A 15,584-nucleotide genomic window follows, 5' to 3' on the forward strand; every position below is an offset into this window, starting at 1 on the left:
GCAGTCCCGCCAGCGCATACCTGCCCCGGGGAGGCAGCCAGGCAGCCATCCCAGATGGTATTGAACTCCGAGGACCTGTTGGTCCAGGTGAGGTGCAAGGTCACGGGTTGCCCTCTGTCCCAGGCCAACTGGACCTGCAAGGAGATGGAGGGTGGTGGAGGGGAGGGCCAGAGGAGAGGCTGATGCTCTCCATCTGTGTGCGTGCAGGGGATGGAGAAGGGAGTGGGAGGAGTGGGAAAGGTAGAGTGCGGAGGGTGGAGCCCCCCACTGCAGGGGACGAAGGAGGGGAGCTGGAGACCCTGTCCTCCCTCCTGCCCGCATCTGCAGGTGCTCAGAGCCATGCCCAGCCCGGGAGACCGGAAGTATTTAGATGGAAGACGCCTCATTCCCAATACCCAAGCCTTGCTGTCTCCAAAGCCAGAAGGAAATCCGTGCTGCTCACTCAGGGCCTCTGGGGCTGCTGGGGACTGAACCGTGAGCCCCACGCCCCTGTTGTGCTGTGGAAGCCCTCATCCCCAGGGATGGTATTAGGAGGCAGGGCTGACGGGAAGGGACTAGGTGTTGATGAGGTCATGGGGTGAGCCTCAAGATGTGATTAGCGCCCCTATGAGAAGAGACCCCAGAGAGCTCTCTCCCCGGCAGGTGAGGACGCAGGAGACTGCGAGCCAGCAAGAGAGCGCTCACCAGAACCGGACAGGTTGGCGCCTTCATCTCGGACTTCTAGCCTCTAGAAAGGGGAGGAATACGTGTTTCTGTTTTAAGCAAAGGGCACCTAGCCACACAGCCGCAGTGTTCTGTGATGGCAGCCCGAGCCGACGAAGGCAGGGGCCCTCAGCTGATCTCCTCTCCCCAGTGCCTGCCCCACCACTTACTCTGTTCCAGCCTAACCGCCTCTGGCTCTTCCTGAAGCTCGCCAGCCTGTTCCTACCTCAGGGCCTTTGCACGCGCTCTTCCTGCCCTCCCACCCCCACCCCAGAATGCTATTCCTCCAGTTTGTCACGAGCTGGCTCCCTCTCATCCGGAGGTCCTCAGGGGACAAGCCACTTCCCCCAGGAGGCCCTCCCTGGCCACCGCATCTGATTAGCCTCTGTCTCCGCCTCCTCTCCGCTTTCTTCCCGGGGCTTATCACAACTCTCCATTTGTTCTTCATTCGTTGGCTTGAATTTTAGCCAGGCTCTCTGTTTGGCCTGGCACAGATGGTCTACTCTTGATACACACTGGCCTTCTGGCTTCCATTTCACAGCTGAGAACACCGAGGCTCAGGGAGGGTCCAGGAGCGACCCGAGGCCACCCGGCTAGGTGAGGAGCCCAGCTGCCCTGTGTGGACCCTCTGCAGCTCCCGACTCAGCGGACCAGTGTATAAATGAGGAGTCAGACATGCGCGTAAGCTCTCGCCCTGCCAAAGTGCGAGCTCTTTAGATGCAGGCCTGTGTGCTTCGAACATGGCCTGACGTGCAGTAGGTGCTTAATAAGGTATCGATGAAGGAATGAACGAATGAAGGACCCTTCGGGGTGCAAACTTCAGGAATCTGTGACTCTGTTAGAGTCCTTCCCAACGGGAGACAAGCAGAACCTTCTTCCCCTGCACGCAGTACCCAGGTCGTGGGCTGTGGGCTCAGCCATGCAGTTCCCCAACCCCCAGACGCCCCCACCGTGGGCACCTCAGATGCTCCCCACTCACCTGCCCGCTCTGCTGGCCACCTCTGCCCTCAGCCAGGCCGCTGGCCTCCATGTGCCACCAGGAGAGGTTGAAGGGGTGAGCCAGGGCCAGGCGGGCGGCCAGCCTGCCCTTCCCCAGCTGCAGAGAGGACGAGACCACCACCTGGGGAGGGGGACAGGCTGAGCCGGAGGCCTTGCCCACAGGGGCAGCCCCCTCCCCACCCTGCACAGATGCCTTCCAGGGCAAGGGCATGAGGGCAGCGGGCTCTGAGCACACAGCCCCATTGTGGGGGGGGCCCTTGGAGAGACGCAGCCCATTCTGCAGAGGGCAATGTTGAGGCTTGGAGGAGAGCAGACAGGGACAGTGTATGACAGAGACAGGACTGAGGACAGAGGGGCTGGAGGCCTTCATAGGTTAGAACACCAGCCCTGCTTTCCACTAAGCTCTGTGACTCCGGGCAAGTCGCTGTACCTCTCTGGGCTTCGATTTCATCATGTGAAAGCAGGGCTGAGGTGCCCTCAGCAGGTGTCAGCCAGAGGCATTCCTGTTGTGGCTCAGGTGCTGCCGGGACCCGATTCTGCCCCCCACCGGCTCCTGGGGACGGGGACCCGCCAGGCCGGCCCTGGTGAGGCTCCTCGGGCTCGGGCAGGCCTGGGCCCCGACTATCCCGCCCAGGATCCAGGGCCGGTGGAGTTCCCGGGGTCTCCTTCCGGCCCTGACACCTACCTGGTCCTTGCCATCCCAGCCCACGACCAGGTCGTCCCGGTGTTCCCGTGGTGAGTGCTCGCAGGACAGGCGGAGGCTGCCGCGCGGCGGTGGGGACAGGGACAGGGACAGCGGGTGGCTGAGCTCTGCTGGGCGGGGACACAGGGAGGGGCGGGCACGTGAGGGGAGCACGAGGGCTCAGGGGGATCTCAGCGGACACAGCCGCCAGCTCGGGCAGGTGGCCCCGTGCTCGGGTCATCTGCACAAAATTCAGGAGCTCTGCCCTCACTCGGCCACCACACCACTCAGCGCGGTTCCCGCGCTGTCCCCGTGAGAGCCCCAAGTCTCCACTCCCCACCTCCTCAAGGAGACCCTGCGCCTCCTGCGTCGAGAGGCGGAATCCATCCCCGTGGCCCCTGAACCTGGGCTGGCCTGGGACTTGCTAAGAGAATGTGGTGAGGGTGAGGCCACCGGATCCCAGCGCAGGCCTGAAGAGGCCTCCGCGCCCGCTCGCCCTCTGGGGACCCCCGCCCAGCCACCGAGGGAGTGAAGCCAGGCTGGCCGCCAGCGGGCCCCGGAACGAGCCGGACAGCCCAGCCGACATCAGCAGCACGTGCCCGCCAGCCCGAGTTCCCGGACATTCGTCACACAGCAAGAGCTGCCCCCTCCACCTCCCAGCCAACGTCTCGTACCGCTGTGACCTCCCTCACGCTGCGGGTGCCCGGTGCCCCGGTGACTGCCCCTCACCCACCCGGGCCACACTCTGCTGCCCTCCGCTCTCCCTTTGTCCCGGACTGTGACACAGGTGGCCGTCCCCACAGCTGAGGCCTCACAGCGGACAGTCTCCGTGCCTCCAGGGTCCCCTCTCTTGTCCCCCACGTGGAGTCCAGCTGCCCTGACCTCGTGCTTCGCCTGACCCCAGCTCCTGAGGCCACCAGTTGGTCCTGTCTTCCCGGACCCCTGGGCAGGAGTCCAGCTGAGACTCCCCGGTAGACAGGGGCCACCTTGGTGACCTCAGAACTCTCAGGAAGGGGCCCCACTTGTCCCTATGCAGGTTCCTGGGAGCTGCGCCCAGAGATGGTGACACCAGCTGCGTCTCGAGGTGCCACGGGGTCATCGGTCCAGGGAACACTGACCCACTTCCGTGCACCTCACCCTCAGCACCGTAACCCTCATTCCTTCCACCCTCTGACCCCCCAAGTCCCACGCTCCTTAACCACAGAGCAGGGCCCTCGGGCTGCTCAGCGCCCCCACAAACCCCGTGCATGCACAGGCTCGCTGCCCTGGTGTGCTGAGGGGCCACACGTCTCCTCTGCCTTGTATGGGGGACACCATCCGACCACCCAGCAAGCTGTGCCCCCGGGAGCGGGGTCTGCACTGTGTCTCCCACGTGGCAGACAGCAGGACAGGCTCTGCTCTGTGTAAAGGGGACTCGCCATACAGAAACTGACAGTCCTTGTGATGGCACAGCCCCTCCCAGGGCCACCTGTTTCCTGGACGGCCTCAGGGGACATGGGTGCCATCCGTGGGGCTGCTAGGGGACAGCACTCACTGCCCCTGCCGACCGTCAGCCTCCGCTCTGAAACCGCCGGGGCAGCTTGGGGTTGCCCCATCTAACACACTTCCTGTCTTCTCACACTCAGGATAGCCCTAACTCCCGACTGGGGGACCGGGACCCTCAGCCCTCCCGCCTGTCTCCTCTCCTCACCCCCGCTTCAGGGCACTCCGGCCACAGTGGCCTCGCTGCTGTGGTTCTACCACCCCAGCCTCGTCCCACCTCTGGGCCTTTGCACCTGCTTTTCTTTTTGCCTGCAATGCCCCTCCTCAGATCCCCGCCACAGCCAGTTCTTTCTCATCATTCAGGGCTCAGCGTGGACGTTACCTCCTCAGACACGCCTTCCTCCCCTACCCCACCTAAAGGAGCCCCGAACCCTCAGTCAAACCCTTCCCACTCTCAGAAACACTAATGTGATTTTCTCCATGTTCACATTCCTGCTCACTGCCTCTCCCCCTGAGGGCAGGGACCTGGGGCCATCTTACTTCCGGATGGATCCCCAGGGCCTGGAACAGCGCCTGGGATAAGCAGTTGTTCAAAGATGGTTCACTGAGCCCACAGGCCACCCCCACCAGTGACCTCTCGGACACTCACCCTGGAGGCTGAGGTTCCCAGCGGGCCTGCGGAAGGGCCCGGAGAGGCTCCCGTTAAGGACTGCCTCCTGGTCATCCCACAAAACTGTCTGGTGCAGGGTGTGGGTCCCACGGGCTCTCTCGTACAAGGTCTGCAGGACCAGCTCCCTAGGAAGGACGCTGAACTGGAAGAGAAAGACAGCTCTGGGTCACTGGGGAACCTGGCCCTAACTCCTGCTTGGGGTAGGAAAGAAGAGGCACTTTCAGAAGAGGAAAGACAGGGAACATCTGTGGGGCATAAACAGTTTACTGGGCTGTCAGATTCATCGGGAAGTCATAAAGCCAAAGGCTCCCCAATGTGAGGGAGGGGTGTGGGGCACAGGTATGGCCCTGTGAAAAGATCACCACCTCTCAGCTGCGCTTCCAAGCTGTGTGGCCTTGGGCCGGTTTCCTAACTTCTCTGAGCTCAGTTTCCCCCGTCTATAAGTCTATACGAGCGGATGAGAAGAACAGCGCTAATCTCTGAGATAATGCGAGGGTGTGTCTGCCCAGGGCTGACCTGTGGGCAGTGCCTTGTGGGAGCTGCTGTGGTCAGGAGTAGGGTTTCTCAAACATGTGCTGAGCAGGCATTAGGATCCAGACCCAGGGCTGAGCGATGGGATACAGAGATAACCAAGGCTGGTCGTGGCTCTTCAGGGGCTCCCGGCGGATGGGGAGACATCACAGAGACAAAAAATGATGGGACAAGGGGACAAATGTAGCATGAAAGATACTCAAGAGGCAAAGGAACACAGAGAAAGAAGTTGGTGGACAACGCAAGGAAGGGCATTCTAGGCAGAAGGAATGGCCTGTGCAAAGGCTCAGAGAAGGAGACTCTCCCCTTAGGTGGGTGCCCCCATTGGAAGGTGGCTCAAGGGCCCTGCAGGGGGACTTGCTGGGAGGAGGGGGGAGTTTACTCTTGAATGTCTTACTGCCCCACCTTGACGCAAGACACCATTGTTTCTTGCCCTGCTAAGCCCAGGGTCTTCCTCACTGGTGTTTCTGCTACCCCCTGTAGGTCACTCCCCATATAGCAGCTGGAGGGATCCGAAATCATCATTTGGATCACGTCCTCAAAAGGCTTCCAATTTCAGAGAACGAAATCCAAACTCCTCCCTGTGGCTTGTCCTGCCCTATGATCGGACCCCCATGATCTCCTACTCACCCGCTCTGCTCTAGCCCAGCGGCCATGCCTCAAACGGGCCAACTCGTTCCTGCCCCAGGCCCTTTGCACATGTTGTTCCCTCAGCCTGCAATGCCCTTTCACCAGATTTTCAAATGGCCAACACTTGCCTGTCATCTGCGGCTAGCTCAGATGTCACCTTTTTTGTGAGGCCTTCCTGGCCACCTAAAGAGCTCCCCAACCACACACCCACTCCTATGACTCCATTTTCTTTTCTCTCTAGAATGTATCCATCTAGGAATGTTCTCTTATTTATCTGTGTGATTTTCTCTCCACCAGATGAGAGGAAGGACCCACCAGTCCTGTCCCAGGCAATATCCTCAGCTTCTTGAGTGGTGCCTGTCCTGGGCCCTAGTAGGGGCTGAACAAATACTGTGGGGGGAGAAGGGGGGGAGGGACACTGAGAGCAGCTGAGAATCCATTCCAGCACACTTCACCCACTTCACAGCCCCTCACAAATCCCTCTTTTCTCCCAGAACCGCCGCACCCCCACCCCCACCCACAGCCCGCCCTGGCCACCCTCCACGCACCTGGGGGAAGGTCTGTTCCAGCCTGATGATGCTGGTGACCTTGGCCTTTGCAGTCACCAGGCTGGTGCCCACGTGGAAATGATGCTCCTCCACCGCCAAGAAAATCATGCTCTCGGCCTCATGCTCCGAGTACTGTAGCTGGGTCAGAAGAAAAGCAGGTGAGAGATTTTCTCCTTGGTCTCTGATGGAATATTCCAATAGATCCTGGCTCCAGGCTGTAGGCTCTGGCCCCAGACACCCACAGGCTTCCTGGACGGTTTGAAATCTGGTGAAACGAGGGTCCTGAGCCTCGATTTAAGCCATCAGCGGTGCCCATGACAGCCACCTCCCCCTGTCCTTCATGCTGTCACACTGACTTGAAAACTGCTAATGGCCTGGGGCCATCAGGCAAGAATTCCAGCTGCATTACCATAGTGGACAGCAGGGGGCAGTCTAGTGCAAGGAACAAAGCACAGGTTGGGCCATCAAACAGATGCCCATTTGGCTCTCTTGTCACATGGGGTGGATGACCTCTGGCTAGCTCCTCAACCACCTAAGTCTCTGCTTTCCAACCTGATAAATTGGGATGATGACACTTTATTAATGTGTTGATGTGAAAATTTTATGAAATAATGTGCTATCTTCCAGACTGGCTATGTGACAGAATCACTTAGGACACTAGCTACACATAAAGATTCTGGGTCCCTATCTACTACAGCTTGTAAAAACAGAACCTCTGGGAACAGGATGGAGAAACTGATTTTTTTTTTTAAGATTTTATTTATTTATTTGACAGAGAGAGACATAGCGAGAGAGGGAACACAAGCAGGGGGAGTAGGAGAGGGAGAAGCAGGCTTCCTGTGGAGCAGGGAGCCCATTGTGGGGCTCAATCCCAGGACCCTGGGATCACGACCTGAGCCGAAGGCAGACGCTTAACGACTGAGCCACCCAGGCGCCCCCGAAACTGATATTTTTAAAGAACTCCGCAGATTAGTTTGACCTCAGTCAAAACATTCAACCTGAATCTTGAACAGTGTCTGACAAATCCAAATGGAGGATTTTTGCAAAATAATTGCCTGGACATTTCAAAATTGTCAATATATGACTTTTTCTTAAAGGTGATTAAGGATGGGGACACCTGGGTCTCTGATGGAATATTCCAGTAGATCCTGGCTCCAGGCTGTAGGTTCTGGCCGAGTCGGTTAAGTGTCTGCCTCTTGATTTTGGCTCAGGTCATGATCTCAGGTTCGTGATCTAAGTTGTGAGATCAAGCCCCATATCAGGCTCTGTACTCAGCTTGAAGTCTGCTTGAGATTCTCCCTCTCCCTCTGCCCCTCCTCCCTGCACGCGCACACGCACGTGCACACACACACACACACACACACACTCTCTCTCTCTCTCTCTCAAATAAATAAATCTTTTTTTAAAAAGGTGGTTAAAGACAATGAGATGCTTAGGGGAAAGCATATCAACATCTCCAACTTACTTTGAAATGCGTCAAAAATACAGATGGATGGAGAGCTATCTGATAAAGCAAGTGGAGTGGAATAGGAGTGAGAAAACCGAGGCAGTGGGTATGTGGATGTTCACTATAAAATTGTTTTAATTTTCCAGGGTCTAAAAAGTTTAATAATGAAATATTGGGGGGAAAACAGGTACAGTGTGGGAGAAGAATTTCTAAATCAAGGGTCTGCTTTAGCCCAAATTCGGCCCACCACTTGCTTTTGTAAATAAAGTTTTATTGTAACACAGCCATGCCCATTTAGTTACACACTGGCTACGGCTGCTTTTTTGTTACAGTGGCAACACTGAGCAGTTACAACAGAGATCATCTTGGGTTTCAAGGCTAAAATATTTACCATCTGGCTCTTTATAGTACAAGTTCGCAGACCTCTGTTCTAGATTAAGTCACTTAAGATATAGGGCAACTAAGTACTCTGGGTGATCCTGGAGTGTGTCCTGGGTTTAAAACAAACTGAAAACAAACAAAAAATTCAGCTTGAAAGAACATTATTGGGGCAACTGGGAAATTTTATTATGGACCATATATTAAATAACAGTATGACTACATCATGTTAAATTTCCTGAATTTTGAAATTATGCTGCGTTGTATAAGAAAATAGCCTTGTCATCAGAACCACTCGCTGAAGTATTTTTTTTTTTAAGATTTCACTTATTTATTTGAGAGAGAGAACACGAGAGGGGGGATGGTCAGAGGGAGAAGCAGACTCCCTGCCGAGCAGGGAGCCCGATGCGGGACTCGATCCAGGGACTCCAGGATCATGATCTGAGCCGAAGGAAGTCGCTTAACCAACTGAGCCACCCAGGTGCCCCTCACTGAAGTATTTTGGAGTAAAGAGGTATGTGTCCAGAAACCTGTCCATATCATCTCTTAATGATAAAGAAAATGTACCCGTGCACATTCGTGAATATAGAAATATATATGACATGTAAGTATGGGGAGAAAGTTGTGGCAGGTTATTAACAACTGGGGAATGTTCACTGTCCTAAAATAACTTTTCTATAGGTTGGAAACTATTCAAAATAAAGATTGGGGGGAAACGAAGAGGTCCCTGAATGTGCAGTCGGCAGCAAAGCTTGGGGAACACTAGAATGGTGTGGGAACGTGCTAGGGCAGGGCCTGGCACACAGTAGGTGCTCTGTGAACAAAGGCAGTCCAGGCCTGGGCAGGGAGGGCAGTTAACAAAACTGTGTGGCTAGTGGGATAACCAAGCAACTAGTTGGCAAATGGAACAATCAGTCACTCATTCATTAGTCAACATCTTTCACTGAGCACCTACTATGTGCTGGGCCCTGGGCCGGGTGCTGGGCATTCCTGATTTGGGGAAGAGGGGCAGACAGGGAAACAGGTCATGGTAATGGAGGAAGGGGGGCAGTGCCAGCCTGGGCCTGCCATCTACCCCCCACCCAGGACCCCCAAATGCTACATGCAGGCCAGATGCATGACTGGGGGCTGTCCTGGGGGTTCCGGGGGGGAGAGGATTCGCGGACAAGGGCGGGAAGACATGCAGAGACCCTGGGCCATGGGCAGAAGCTGGGGCACCTGGGAGGCGGCACTGGTTCAGCTCAAAGGGCTATGCCATGTGATCTGGCTGCTGGGAGCATGCCAGGCCGGGTGAGGTGGCGCCAGGCGCCAGGCACGGGGCGGGCCGGCCTCCCCCGCTCCCCGGGGTCTTGTGGGCCCAGCTGGGGGCTGCGGGCCTGGCCCAGGAATGTTAAGCCTGGGGATGTTTGAGAAAGCCGGAGCCAGGGATTTCCGAGGGCAGCCCAGCGGGGCCTGCGCACAGACGGGGATGTGTGAGCGCTCCCCGGCGGGGCCCGGCCCGCATGGCCCCCGCCCGCCTCGGGCAGGGCATCTGGAACCAGTTAGGGCTCAGGGGCGGCCGGGCACAGTTACCTTGGCTGAGGCTGAGGCTCTGCTGGGGCAGCGGCCCAGGAGGATGGGGAGGCGGTGCCGGCCGGAGACCTGAAGCTCTTTGCTGGAAGGAGAGAGAGGGCCTGAGGCCTGGGTTGTACCATTTATTAATTTGTATTTGAGGCCTAGGATACATTTCGTTTGCCAGACCAAGAAATGCTCGTCCAGGTCCTGCCCCCAAAGGTCAAGGTTACTTAATTAGCTGTGTGACCTTGGGCGAGTTACTTTGTTTCGCTGCACCTTCCTTCCCACATCCGTGCAGTGGGGCTGTAGGGGGGCTTGGGGGGGGGCTGGGGGTTGGAGGTCAGTGCACAGCAGGGGCTCCGCTGATGTCTCCCTCACCCACCCTTCTCTTCTCGGGGGGAGGGGGCCCCCAGAGCTACAGAGAACCCCTCACCGGAGCGCCTGGCTCTGGCCACACATGTCAAGGACCAGGCTGGCTTGAGAATCACAGGTGAGCTGTAGGGAAGAGCACATCTGTTCCTCTGCCCACAGCTTCTGGAACACGAGCTGAGGAAGGAGCAGGCTGTGAGGTGTGGGGAGTGAAGGGGCCCGGGGACCCTCCCAGGCCTCACTCTGCAGCTTCCCCCCGGCAGCCCGGATTGCACCCCACCAGACCCGCACCCCAGACATCAGCAAAGAATGAGCTCCCCCACATCTCCCCACCACCGGACCAAGGCTAGGAAAAGGGGGTTTAGAGGAGGTCAGGGAGAGCGGGAAACGAGCCTGCTGGGTCGTGGGGACAGTGACAAGGACTCGCTGCGTGAGGGGTGACTGGGCCTCTGGGAATGGCCTCTCCTCACGGCAGAGTGGAGTGTGGGCAGGGCAGTGCTGGTAACCCGAAACAAGAGGTTGTGAATAAAGCTTCCAGAAGGTGTCCTGACTAGGCGACCTTGCACCAAGTGACAGTGACCAGGGCCTGGCCCCATTCAGGGGGCCACAACAGATTGCCCTTCTCGGAGGTGGGAGGGCATCATGGGAAAGGGCCCGGGTACCAGCCTGAGTCCCTTTTGCTGCCTCCTTGCTACGTGACCTTGGGCCGGTGACACGCATGCTCGCGTGTGACCCACAGACGGTGAAAAAGCACCCCGAGTGTGTTCACAGTGTGAACGCTCTCCATCCTCCCAAACCCCGTATTATCGGGACAGTTATCAGCCCCATTTCGTGAGCAGACTGAGGAATCTGCCCGAGGCCCCACAGACAGAGTCAGAGCTGGGATCTGGCGTCCAGAGCTGGGATTCATAAGAGCTAGGCCACCTGCTCCTCGTGGGGTGCTAGGAGGAGGAACTGAATCAGGGCACAGAAAGCCCCCAGGTCGGCACTGAGCACGGAGCAGGGGCTCCACCAACTAAGCTGGGCTTTGGCCCGAGTGGACAAGCAGGAGGGCGGCGAGCACGCAGGGCGGGGAGCTGGAACCCGGGCCGTGCCCACAGCCCGCGGCCGGGACTACAGAGATGGCTCGGCAGACGCTGCGGACAGCTGTTAGCATCACCAACAGCCTCTACAAACTGTGAAGTGCCCAAGAGACACAGCGCAAGAGCATCTATCCGTCATGCATAGTAGGTCCCCGGCACGCTGGGGAACTGGATGGAGTGGACGGAATTAGCGGGGAGCCCAGCCTGGCCTGGGGGGCCCACCCACTCCTCACCTGGCTGGTCAAGGGCAGGCCCAGCCTCTGGAGAGCAGGGGCCGTGTGGCTGGCGTTCACCGCCAGCTCCAGGGAGCCATTTGTCGGCCAGGACACCAGGCCTGCCACGTCCACGCTGACGCCACCATCCCCTCCGTGGAGGGCCACGCTGGCTCGGGTCTGGGTCTCTAGGGGCAGAGAAGGGCAGAGGCTGCTGGGGACTCGGTTCACCTCCCTGTGCATGTGGGATCAACGCCAGGCAAGGCGTTCCCTTCTCTGAGCCCCTGGGACTTCAATGGTCAGGCGGCGCGGTCCCCCTCGATGATCCTGGCCTGGCCACCTCCTCTTCCCAGGGTTGCTGCTGAGGCGACACCTCTGAGTGCCCACCTCAAGTACCTCCCGACCCTTCCTTCTCCCTCCCTGGGGACGGTCAGCCCGTGACGGCAGGGCCTTTAGTCTGTTCCCTGCTATGTTCCCAGCACTTGGCACAGCTCTGGACACACCGCAGGGAGTGAGGAAACGGATGAATGAATACTTCTCTCCAGGTTTATCAAACATCCGAACAATACCAAATGATACTGACCTGCAGCCCACCTGGCCCAGGCTGGAGGTTCACCACCCATCCCGCCCACCGGGGAACCTCCAGGGCCCTGCCGCCTAGCCGACCACACCTCCACGTGGCGGACAGGTAAAAACCCTCCAGGAAAGGTGATTCTAGGAGCTTTGTTCTTCTTATTTTTGGACTTAAATCCCCCTTGCTACAGTAGGAAACAGTTCTCCAGGGTAAAGAGGTGAAGCCTAGCCTGTGTCAGAGGCCAGGTTCCCTGGGAGGGGGGGGGGCGGGGAGGAGGGGTACAGCTCACAGCTCCGGACGGTTACACCTGGCCCAGCACCATCACCTGCCATTTGGGCCCATCGGGGCGGGTGGTGGTCTAAGCCTCGATTTCCTCATCAATAAAGAGGGCACAGCCTGCCCACCTTGAGTGACGTTGCCAAGGTGAACAGAGATAACACATCTGCGAACACCTGCCCATCGGGCATACACATCCCAGGAAATGTTCTCTTTCCTTCCCTGAGCAGTGTTCAACCACATACACCTGCTGTGCGTGGGGCCCGAGGAGGAGGGGACACACATTGAAGGGGGCCCCCAGTCTCCATGCCTGGGGATGTTTCAGACTGTCAGGGACACCAAGAATGTTGGAAAGGGACACTAAGAAAATGCCCCCCAAGGGGCTGGGACAGCCAACCGTGGGCAGCAGTGTGGAAGTGAGACATCTCCCTGGCTGCAGGTGACCACACCAGACCTCTCAGGGCCAGGAACTGGGTCATCCTTTACCCACCCATCATTTACCCATCATGTCCCCAATAAGCCCTTCCTCAGAGCAGTCTGTAAAGTCAGTCCCCCTGGCTGATCCAGGTTCCCACTCAGCCCTCAGGGGGCTGAAGGCCAAGGATGGAAAAGTTTGAGGCCAGGAGATGATCCAAGTGACAAGGGATTCCCCCAGAGGTCCTGATCTCTGCATTCTACACAAGGGTCAGAGGGTGCCTCTGGAGTCATAATGCCTGGATTCAGGTCCTGATCTCATCGTTCAATGGCTCTGTGGCCTGGGATAAGTGACTCAACCTCTCTGAGCTTCCATTTCTCCCCTGCAGAATGGGGACAGTTACTAACCCCTACCTCATAGATTCATGAATTCATTCAACAGATGTTTAATTGAATACCTACTATACTCCACTCTGCAAACAGGCAAAAATCATCCCTGTCCTTGTGGAGTGTACATTCTAGTGTGGGGTGGGCAGAAGACAGGTAATGAGAAATGGAGGTACTGAGTAAGTAAAGTCACATTATGTGTTAGAGCAACCAAGCCAGGAACAGGGATGGGGGGAGCCCGAGGGGTGTGGGGGTACCAATAAATAGGGTGGGAGCGGAAGGCCTCACTGAGAAGATGACGTTTGAAAAATATCTGAAGGCGGCGAGGGATTGAGGCAAGCAGATGTACAGGGGAACAGCCTGTGCAAAGGTCCTGAGGCAGGAGCCAGCCTGATGTGTTTGAAGACTAGCAAGGAGTGAAATAAGCAGGGGCTAGAAGATGGGGTCAGAGAACTGAGGGTGTGGATCCCGGGATCCTGAGGGCTCAGAAGTCCCACTACGGGCTTTGAACTTCCCTTGGTGTGAATGGATGGCTGAGCAGATTGACTGAGCTCCTGTGTATGGAGAGCTTGCCTGGTATGCAGTAAGCCCTCCATCAACTCTGGCTCTCATTACCTTCCCGCTCCATTAGAGGTTAAACTGTTTATCCCTAAAAATTATGTTGAAGCCTAACCGCTAGTTCCTATGAATGTGACCTTATTTGGAAATGGGGTCCCTGCAGAGATCAGGTTGAGATGCGGCCTTGCTGAAGTAGGGAGGGCCCTAATCCAATGACTGGGGACCTTATAAGAAGAGAAGACGGGGGCGCCTGGGTGGCTCAGTTGGTTAAGCGACTGCCTTCGGCTCAGGTCATGATCCTGGAGTCCCGGGATGGAGTCCCGCATCGGGCTCCCTGCTCGGCAGGGAGTCTGCTTCTCCCTCTGACCCTCCCCCCTCTCGTGTACTCCCTCTCTCTCATTCGCTCTCTCTCAAATAAAAATAAATAAAATCTTAAAAAAAAAAAAAAAAAAAAGAAGAGAAGACGGACAGACACAGAGGCAGAGATCAGAGGGATGCGGCCACAAGCCAAGGATCAGCTGGGGCCTCTGGGAGCTGGAAGAAGCAAGGAAGGATTCTCCCCATAGAGTCTTCGGCAGGAGCATGGCCCTGCAGACACCCGGCCTCCAGGACTGTTAGAGATTATACATCTTCGGCAAGCCTAGACAAGGAATACAGGCTGCCCCTGGAATCAGGCCTTCAAGGGCAAGGATGTTCCGAGACTGGTGAGCAGGCTCCGGGGTGGGGGGAGCTAGCCCTCCGGTCCGGGGGCCGTGCCCTGGGCGCCTTACCGTGTGTCTGCAGCTTGGCGCTCAGGCGGGCCTTGCCCGGGAGCCCGGCCTGCAACAGGCTCACGCTGTTGTGCTCACTCCAGGCAGCGAGCTGCAGGTGCCCAGCACGGCGATAACAGCTCACGGAGTAGTTCAGGGAGGTGGGCCCTGCCGAGATGCGTCCAGAATGCTCAAAGCTGGAGCCGCCGCTGGGAACGTCCACAGAAGCCTGGAATGACACAGAATGACACAGAAGCCTGGAATGACAGACCCATAGTGCTGCGGTGGGGGGGCGGGGGGGAGCCGAGACCCCGTTGCAGGAGCCAGTTTAAGGAAGAACAAGGTTACATGCGCTGTGTTGCTGGGTGGGGCGTGCTGGCCCCAGAGTGGCTGCCTATAGCTATGGGGTTTCCATCTGGGGTGGGGAGAAAGTTCTGGAATGAGAGAAGGGTGGCACACCATTGTGAATGGACTAAGCGCCCTGGATCTTTAAACACTTTAAAATACTTAAAATGGTAATTCTTCTATGTATTATACCACAATAAAAAAGTTGGCAAAATATACGTAACTTTGGAAGATTTTTTCTTTTTCTTTTTTTTTTTAAAGATTTTATTTATTTATTTGAGAGAGAGAGAATGAGAGCGAGCACAAGAGGGGGGAGGGTCAGAGGGAGAAGCAGACTCCCTGCCGAGCAGGGAGCCCGATGCGGGACTCGATCCCGGGACTCCAGGATCATGACCTGAGCCAAAGGCAGTCGCTTAACCAACTGAGCCACCCAGGCGCCCCCTTTGGAAGATTTTCGACAGGGCATGAGCTCTCTAAGTCCCCCAGCAACCCACCCAACCCATTTCAGCTCTCCGCCTGGCCCCCGAAGGCTTTGCGTTTGCGACCTCTGCACCCCATCCGGGCACGCAGCATAAAGCCCCCTGCTGCGTGACGTCAGCCACTTTGTAAAAGCAGGAAGAGTTGCCCCAGCCTTCAGTGATGCTGGCTGAGCACCTACTACGTGCCAGGCCCAGTTCTGCACCTAGAGATGCAGTCCTGCACGAAACACAGGCATGCGGAGCCCGTGCAGCCCGGACGCCAGCTGTGGGAGACCAGACCAGGACGAGGCAGAAGGCATCGTGGGCCCGGTGATGGGAAGATGATGGAAAAGAGAAAGCGATCAGGGAGGGTGTGAGATTTTAAGAAATACCCAGGCGTAGGTATATACGTCTCTGTCCCCAGTTCCTGCTCATACTTGGTTTGTGATCCCCGTTCCCAACACAGAGCTCCCACCCTTGCGAGCTCCCCAGTGAGTGGGGGAGAGGAGCATCTTACATGGAGCTCCTAAATCCCTT

General features: G+C 57.2%; 1 protein-coding gene across 1 annotated transcript in view; it reads right to left on the reverse strand.

Moving 5' to 3' along the window:
- LOC123844460 (uncharacterized) overlaps window positions 1-15,584 on the reverse strand; it is a 171,511-nt gene that overhangs the window by 35,878 nt on the left and 120,049 nt on the right. The window contains exons 44-52 of the mRNA XM_064592561.1: window positions 14,266-14,473; window positions 11,308-11,474; window positions 10,057-10,169; window positions 9,642-9,723; window positions 6,245-6,382; window positions 4,515-4,677; window positions 2,387-2,514; window positions 1,682-1,822; window positions 21-134 (exon numbers count right to left, since the gene is read on the reverse strand). Coding sequence (XP_064448631.1) covers window positions 21-134; window positions 1,682-1,822; window positions 2,387-2,514; window positions 4,515-4,677; window positions 6,245-6,382; window positions 9,642-9,723; window positions 10,057-10,169; window positions 11,308-11,474; window positions 14,266-14,473 — 1,254 coding nt within the window. The remainder of the gene's footprint in view (window positions 1-20; window positions 135-1,681; window positions 1,823-2,386; window positions 2,515-4,514; window positions 4,678-6,244; window positions 6,383-9,641; window positions 9,724-10,056; window positions 10,170-11,307; window positions 11,475-14,265; window positions 14,474-15,584) is intronic.

The sequence above is a fragment of the Mirounga angustirostris genome, unplaced genomic scaffold (assembly GCF_029215605.1).
Source record: "Mirounga angustirostris isolate CCGP_5_RB_7025 unplaced genomic scaffold, mMirAng1.0.hap1 SCAF_5, whole genome shotgun sequence".
In the NCBI taxonomy this organism is placed as follows: domain Eukaryota; kingdom Metazoa; phylum Chordata; class Mammalia; order Carnivora; family Phocidae; genus Mirounga; species Mirounga angustirostris.